Source organism: Mesoplodon mirus (genome assembly GCF_964341445.2).
Source record: "Mesoplodon mirus genome assembly, chromosome: 9".
Lineage (NCBI taxonomy): Eukaryota > Metazoa > Chordata > Mammalia > Artiodactyla > Ziphiidae > Mesoplodon > Mesoplodon mirus.
Window position 1 is genome coordinate 74523020 of NC_138985.1, and position 8220 is coordinate 74531239.

At 42.5% G+C, this 8220-nt stretch overlaps 1 protein-coding gene across 2 annotated transcripts in view; it reads right to left on the reverse strand.

The window, feature by feature from the left end:
* The window catches only part of AOAH (acyloxyacyl hydrolase), a 180101-nt gene extending 173459 nt beyond the window's left edge, over positions 1-6642 (reverse strand). For both annotated transcript variants that reach the window (XM_082632566.1, XM_082632567.1), the window contains exon 1: positions 6207-6642. In XM_082632566.1, the coding sequence (XP_082488692.1) occupies positions 6207-6333 (127 nt within the window). In that variant the 5' untranslated portion in view covers positions 6334-6642. The remainder of the gene's footprint in view (positions 1-6206) is intronic.
* Between the last annotated feature and the right edge of the window lie 1578 nt (positions 6643-8220).

Below are 8220 nucleotides of genomic sequence, written 5' to 3' on the forward strand. Positions count from 1 at the left end.
TGAAAGAAAGGAAATGTATTCAAATGGGTTGGTGAATACATTCAAGGCTGCATCTAGTTCTCAAGTCTCCTTCAGTTTTCACTTTTCTTAGGCTCTTTCAGGTCTTCCTAACACAGGTACAGTTTCCCAATCAATCAGGGATGTACGGAGACCTCATCTTAGCCCTTCTATAATGTTCACATTATCAGGGTCTCCCTGTTAAATTTCTGGCTGATCTTCATTGTCCAATCTAGGGCCAAAACTTTGAGTTAGCAAAGCTGCAGTTTCTCCTTGTTAATTCCCAATGGAGTCCATCACTTTTAGCCAACAAAGCCAGGGATCTTTGAATCCTGGTTGAATCAAGTCTGCCCCATTAGCAGTAGACTTACTGGTTTTTGCAGCCAGTTTCACAGTGATGAAACTACTCTTCTTACTAAGCTGAGGGCAAGTGGAGATGGAGCAACCTCAGGCAAAAGGGTCAGAGTCTTACTGTTCTTCCTGAAGTTCAAGCAGTTTTTCAAGAATAAACATTCCTCAATTCATTGTGTGCCATTGGTTGATTTTTAGTGTCCTGAAATGGTTGCTTGTGACAGTCTTTCCAGTTTTATGCTTGGTCCTAGATGTCCTTTGTCCAGGGAAAGATTCAGATGGGGAATTTGTTCTCTATATTAACATTGAAAAACAACTACTTTATGAGAGGAAGGGTATGGTAGTGGAGTAATTTGTTTTCCTTTCCAAATTCTGAGTGTGAAGGCCAGGAGAAAAATCTTGAATATCAAGCCCTCTCCCTCAAAAACAAAACAAAACAAAAAATGCTTCAACCCACAGTTTACTCTTCATCTATGAATTTCTACTATATAGTCGTGCCTATTTGGTGAATCACTTTGGGACCAAGTCACATCAATTCTCTTTTGCAATACTATCTGGTGTTTAGTTTGAAGACTTTTTCTTTTTTAAGCATTTCTATGAGTGGTAGGCAGAATGATAAGATTACTGTCTCCTGATGTAGAGGCCTTACTTAATCCCCTCCCCTGAGTGAGGGCAGAACCTGTGAGTGTGATTGGATATCACTTCTGTGATTGTGTTATGTTCTATGATAAGAGAGATTTTGCATATGTAATTAAGGACTCTAGTTAGTTTACTCTGAGTTACTCAAGGTGATCCTGGGTGGACCCAACATAATCAGGCGAGCCCTTTAAATGCAGAGAGTTTGCTCCAGCTGTTCTTAAACAAGAAAGAAATAGCTACGTTATTAACTTCCTTTGCAAAGGGGCAGCCTCTCAGAGCTGGCTGACAGCTCGAAAGCACGTGGGACCTCAGCCCTGCAAATCCAAGAACCTGGATTCTGCCAACCACTAGTGAACTTGTGAGAGAACCTGAGTCTCACATCACATGAAGCCCCATGTGACATCTCGATTTCAGCCTTGTAAAACTCTGAGCAGAGAACCCAGTTATATTATGTCCAGACTTCTCATGTGCAGAAACCATGAAATAATAAATTTATGTTGTTTTAAACTGATGAATGTGTGGCAATTTATTACACAGCAATAGAAAGCTAATACACTATGAAATCTTTTTTCATAAGTGAATCTTTCCTTAAGATATCCAAGATTTGAGAATTTGTATTTACATAAGATGTAGATTCACATGTAATTATTCAGTTTACTCAGGCCTCTTTGCCTTATGATAGGTTTAAATGCAGGACTTCCATAGCTTATTTTCAATATTTTTTTCCTGATTTCCAAAAGAATCCATAATCACAACCCCTTTGGGTACTTAGTATGTACCAAGCACAGTTCTAAGTCCTTCATGTGTATTTACTCATTAGCCCTCCACATCACCCAAGGATGCAGGTCCCATGTAATCTCATCTTACAGATAGGGGACACAAGGTACAGAGGGTGAAACTGTGCCCTTAATGTCACATATGTACAGAGTGGCAGAGCCAGGATTCCAATCCAGGCAGTCTGACCCCAGAGCTTAAGCTCTTTTGCTCTTAACCACCATGTCTTACTATTGTTTTTGCAAGCTCATCTAGAAAATGTGGAAAATTCAGAAATGCACTGAAAAGAGATTACAGATCATTTGTAACCTCATCACTCATAGATAACCATAGAACAGCTATTGGCATTTTGCTTTTCATCCTATCTGGGAAGACAGCTATATAAATAGAGAGATAGGCACATTATATATAATTTTACGGGGATTTTACTCTGCTTAATGCTTTGCAACATTCTTTTTTTCCCCTCTTTCTCATAGTACATTTAAACTATGATCTAGTTTACTGCCCACCCCTTCCCACCAAAAAAGAAATTTTTCACTTTCTCCTTAAGGAAAAGCAAACTGCCCACTTGGATTCTTTTGGTTTTGCTCACTTTGGGACCTTTCACAGAGTTGTGGACCTCTCTCTAGAGCGTCTTTGTGGTCCTTCTCTTCAGGGTTATGCCCCAGAACAATCCAGGAAAAAAAGAAAAAAAGGCAAAGGTGAGTTTAGTGAAAATTGAGATGATCAGAAACCTACCATCTGTGCCAAGGTTGGGATTAAATTCTGTGATAATCTAAAAATAAAAGTAGGGGATTAAGGAGAGGGCAAGTGTGAAGAGTGAGGGACAAAGTGCAGAGGGCTGCAGCTGCAGCTGGGAACCAGTGGGCATCTGGCTACACCTCAAGGGTCTGCAGGGGCCGCGATGGGGGAGGTGGGCAGCTTGTCAGCAGGGAGTGACCATGGATTCTGTTGAGAACAGCCCATGAGCTGCACCAGCCATGACACTTCACTGTGGGAGTTCTGAGGGCCGAGAACCGTGTCAGGGTGATACACGAGCCCTCCCCAAGGACTGAGAGCAACCCTAAGACAGGGGAAAAGGAAGAGAGCCCTGAATTATCCAGAGGAGACTAAATTTAAACACATGAGTGGAAAGATGAAATGTTTTCTGCCCTCAGCAGCAATGGTGGTGGCTTATGAACAAGTGTTCCGATATAGAGAAACAGAGAAAATGAAATTTCTGTACATGTAAATTGTGATCATAAATTTTCAATCTTCTCTGCTGGCTCTGTCTAAATCTTTCCTATTTTTGTCAGCGACATTGTCATTTTACCATTCATGCTGGTTGAAAGCTTAGGATCGTGTCATCCCCTTTATCTTTCAAACTATAAAGTCATCTCTGACCACTGTGTGTGTGATGTGGTTCAGGGGGGAGGAGGTTTTATCGGACTCTGAGGGCATTTTATATATTTAACCAAACATGAATGAGGGAAAAACAAATTTTTTTAAGTGCTTTAAAAAGCTTCCTTGAAAAAAAAAAAAAACCCAAAATTCAGTGAATTAATTTAAATGTCAATGACTTAGAAACATAAGGATTACTTTGCCCCTAAATCAGCCATGTAAAGAAAATAATGTTTTGCAAAAATGAACATGGCTTATTATTGATTTCATAACATTTGAAAAGTGGCAGAAAGGGGCCCTGGCTGTTCCAGCACAGTAGAATCAGAGTTTACTTAGTGATCAAATGAACGTACAGTTCAGTGCAAAGGAATTATGGTAAATTGGGAAAGAGGCCACTGGGGCTTTGCATAGCTTAGTTCTGATTTTGGAATATGTTCAAGGCCATGCCCTCCAGATCTGCTGGTTGGTTCCCCACTGCAAAGGTCCTTCTTGGCATAGGAGCTGGGGTTGTTTGTTTATGATGGGGATGTTGGTTCAATCACTCAATAACTTAGTGGCTCCTTGTGGAGTATCTCTCCAGTCACAAGAGTTCCCACTTCTGTGAGAGCTGCCCCCTCCCTCCGTGACCCTGGCAGCCACATCTGCACTGGGAGCTCTCCTCACTCTCCCCTGCCTCTTGTTCAGTGAGCTAAAGACTTAGCCCAGATTCTCTGTGCCAGGATGTTAGATGACAGCCAGAAGAAGAGTCCAGGGCTTCCCTGGTGGCGCAGTGGTTGAGAGTCCGCCTGCCGATGTAGGGGACATGGGTTCATGCCCCGGTCCAGGAAGATCCCACATGCCGCGGAGCGGCTGGGCCCGTGAGCCATGGCCGCTGAGCCTGCCCATCCGGAGCCTGTGCTCCGCAACGGGAGAGGCCACAGCAGTGAGAGGCCCACGTACCGCAAAAAAAAAAAAAAAAAAAAAAAAAAAAGAAGAGTCCATCTCTGTGTGGGTTGACCTCTTACGTGCAAACTCTGGACTATGGGAGCCAATGAGTTGGACGGCGTGTAGTCCTGCTTTTCATTTGAAAGTTGTTGGGATTGGGCTTCCCTGGTGGTGCAGTGGTTGAGAGTCTGCCTGCCGATGCAGGGGACACGGGTTCTTTCCCCGGTCCGGGAAGATCCCATATGCTGCAGAGCGGCTAGGCCCGTGAGCCATGGCCGCTGAGCCTGCACGTCTGGAGCCTGTGCTCCGCAACGGGAGAGGCCACAACAGTGAGAGGCCCGCGTACCGCAAAAAAAAAAAAAAAAAAAAAAGTTGTTGGGATTAACAGAAGTCCAAATGACAATTCCTCCTCTTCTCCCACCCCCTCTATGAGGCTCTTCCTCTTACCACCAGCTGCGAGTAAGTTTACTTTGCTGCTTCCTAAGACACTTCCACATTTGGCCAGTGCCTAAGAGCACCCCCAGGTCCCCTTTCAGGAGACACCTCCAATCCCCACAGCTGCTGGGCGTGCTGGTGCTGAAGGTGCACACTCAACCCACAAGATCATGGTATGACAAAATGGTTATTTTAAAATTTGTTATGCAATAATAGATAGCCAGAACAACCGCATCCTAGAATCCCCTCAACACCTCCTTGTAATTCTCTATGCCTCAGTGGGAATGGGGCAGGGAAGGGAATGAGTATCTCATGTCTACTTTATAGGGGTGGAGGGCCAAGTATCTCAGATTATGCAACCATCCTAGAAGTAGAACTGATTCCACTTAAGCCTTTCTCAAGTGCATTTCCACTTGACAAGCTTTAGGTGTTTGTTTTGAGAAAATAGGTGGTAAATAATTATCTGACGGAACCAAACAGTGGGTGGGGATAACCTCCCAGGCATGGCTCCAATGGGGCCACAGACCTCTGCTTCCAGGCCTGTGGAGAATAGATTCGCAGGGAATTTGGGTCTTAAGGTTTTAATTTAAAAGAAGACCTTGAAACCAGAGATGTGTTCCTTAACATGTATAATGACTGGAAATCCTGGTTTTTCAGGAAATAGGACTAATTCAGATATTTTTCTGTACTGTCTCCAGAAATAATTCATATGTATCATAATCTGTATCCACACTTTTCATTTGTAAGAGATGGCCACCATACTTATCCCTCGAGTTCTTTTTCTGGCTTCTTAAACCAGAATTTTATTTTGAGATCTGCTCATTGAATAATTACTACTCAAACTTTTGAGTATCCTTGGCTCCATGGACTGACCCATTGAAAGCCCTTGGCCCTGTTCAGGAATCTCCAGGTATAACATGAATATCAAAGATCTTACCCTACTTTTACTCCTCTCCAAAAAAACAAACAAACAAAAAAACAGCCCCCCCTAAAAAAAACGAAAAACAAAACCCAAAACGCCAAACAACAACAACTACTTTGAAGTAAAATACTTCAATAAAAGATAAGTGAAAGTCATATCTCAGTCAAAGTTCAATGTTTCCAGGTGACTGTCCTTTCATTGCCATCTCTGTACTCACTGAGAGAAGGAAGAAAACTAAGATTGTTGAATCCTTACTGTGTGCAAATACCATAAATTTACATGCATGATCTCAATTCTCACAACATCGCCATGAAGTGGGTATTATAAGCCTCATTTCATCCATAAGAACACAGAGGCATGGAAGTGTTAAGTGGCTCCAAGTTTCAGACTGTAAGGGACAGAGCAGAGGGGGAGGAGGTGGCAGCAATTCAAAGGTCAAAGTCCATCTTCCTTCTACTGTGTAATGCTGCCTACTGTCCTGAAAGGTGGAAAGAATTTCATGCTTTTATAGTTGCCCATCCAGGGGGAAAAAATTCCAATCACCAATGAGGTGGAAGACTTTTAATTCAAACTAGCAACTATATAGCATGCTTCTATACACACATATGTGCATGTAGTGTGAACACATACTCTAAGAAGCAAAATTTTTCTACGCTGGTAAGGTCATTGGTGTCTTACTTGCAATCTTATAGCTACGGATGTCATTAAATAGGTGATTTACTATGCAAGCCAGGGATTTGACCCCATGATATCCACATTAAAAATACACAGAATATTTACGTACCTATACAGACTTGGCCATTGGAGCGTCTGGTGCCGGGCTGGTGGTCATAGGCTGGAGAGGCCAAGGTGTGAAGGGTCAGGAGAAAGAACAGAGGAGTGGCCATAAGGATTTTCCAGGGTGACTTCATCTTGGAGCTACTGCACTAGAAGACACCAGCCTGGGGACAGAAGCGGCCGACTGAGGGATGCTGAAGTTGAGGCCGAAGAATCGATCAGTCTCTCTCCCCTTCTCTTTCGTTCTCTGACACACACACACACCACACTCACATACACATTTTTCACTACGGCAGAGCCCTGAGAGAGAGCCACGCTGGCCTGGGTCTGGGAAGAGCTGGAGTCCCTTGCACACTGTTCTTCTAAGCTACAAACTGCAAGACAAGGAAAAACCCAGGTTGCAGCTGAGGCAGCAACAAGTGCTTCTGCACTTGCTGGCTGAAGTCTGTGGCTGTGAACCCCGGGAAACTCGAGGCTTGCTGGAATCGTCCCGCGGCCTGGTTAGGTGGCACTTCCTCTTTCGTTGTTGCAAAACAAAACTAAATTAAAAGTAAAACCGAAGAAGAAAACTTCAACCACAAAAACAGCAGCCTTTAGCAATTTGATCAGCAGTGTTCACAGGCTGTAGAAATTATAATCTGTTGTATTCAGAAGTTTAGTTTTGCTCTAAACAGTTTTATATGGTGAGGTTGGGCTCCTTATTTTGTTGTTAAAGAATATTCTGGTCAAGTAGTTATTTTCCTCTGGAGAAGTTGGATTATTCCTTGAAGGGTCAAGTTTTCCCAAGGCCATTTATTGGTGTTCAGAAAAGGAACAGTGGGACAGTAATGGGCAGTCAAAATGGCTGGATTTTCAATCTAATAAGAAAAAAGATGAGCTGTAATTAACCAATTCATATTTACTTGGCTGTACACGATACATCTCTTTTCTCCAGAATTTCAAAGTCTGTTTACATCCCTCACCTGCGAAAGATTTGTTCATTTTTAAGACTGATTTTCTATTTTGAAGATGAGAATTGAATGCTGTTTTTCCAAGAAGAAAACAAACAAACAAACAAACTGAAAACTAAACCAGATCATAGATAGAGAAAAGACATATAATCTAAATGCTTTGTTCTAAAATAGGATACAGCAAAGTCACAAGCCGTTCTCTGACGAGGTAAGGGGAGTGGGGCAAAGGGCCGCAATCTAGATAAGCCTGGGGGATCATGCAATTAATATTCTCCCTGTTTAGGCTCTGAGGAAAGCTTATCATAAACTTTATAAAATATTATAAAAGTTATCAAAATTGGTAGACATTTCTTCTCCTCCTCCTGCTTTTACTTAAGGAATAGCATTTTAAGCAGCAGGTAGAATTTTAGAGTTGTATTCTTTCCAGGAGGTAGGAAATACCAATTTTTATGGTTTGAAGACTTCTTGAGTGAGCATTAGTTTAACAAACACCAATTTGTCAAATCTCTGAATCTGCAGCAGAGATATCACTCACCAGGGTATTTCCCTACTTAAGGGTCCAGCACTGGTTAGGCCAGTGAATGCCATGGATGTCCTTGGTCACCATGGACCCGTGGCTTCCTTTGAGGCTGAGCTGCTGTTTCACAAGGTCTCCGACCCTGTGGCCAAGGGAAGCTCTGGAGGTCACCAGGACCAACAGAGGGGTCAGGGCCTAGAGAAATTCCAGAGAATTCCTCGGCAGGCAGGATAATAGAGTTATTAATAGCACTGACTGGAAAGACAAAAAGACACATGTTCAACTATTCTGTCCATTGTTCACTTCTGAGTCATGTATTAGACCAGTGATGGAACCTTTCTATACTTTCTTCTACTTCTTCATTTATATTGTAATTATAATAATATTTGTCAGGGTTGCTGGAAGGACTAAAATAGACGATGTATTCATACTATAAAGCAGTGTGCCCAGCAAGAAGATTCGGTAAATCAAAGCTTTGGTTATTATCCCAGCAGGAGTATGATGAAATTTGCACCCCAGGCCAGATTTCGAGAGAATTCTAAGACGCCCATTGT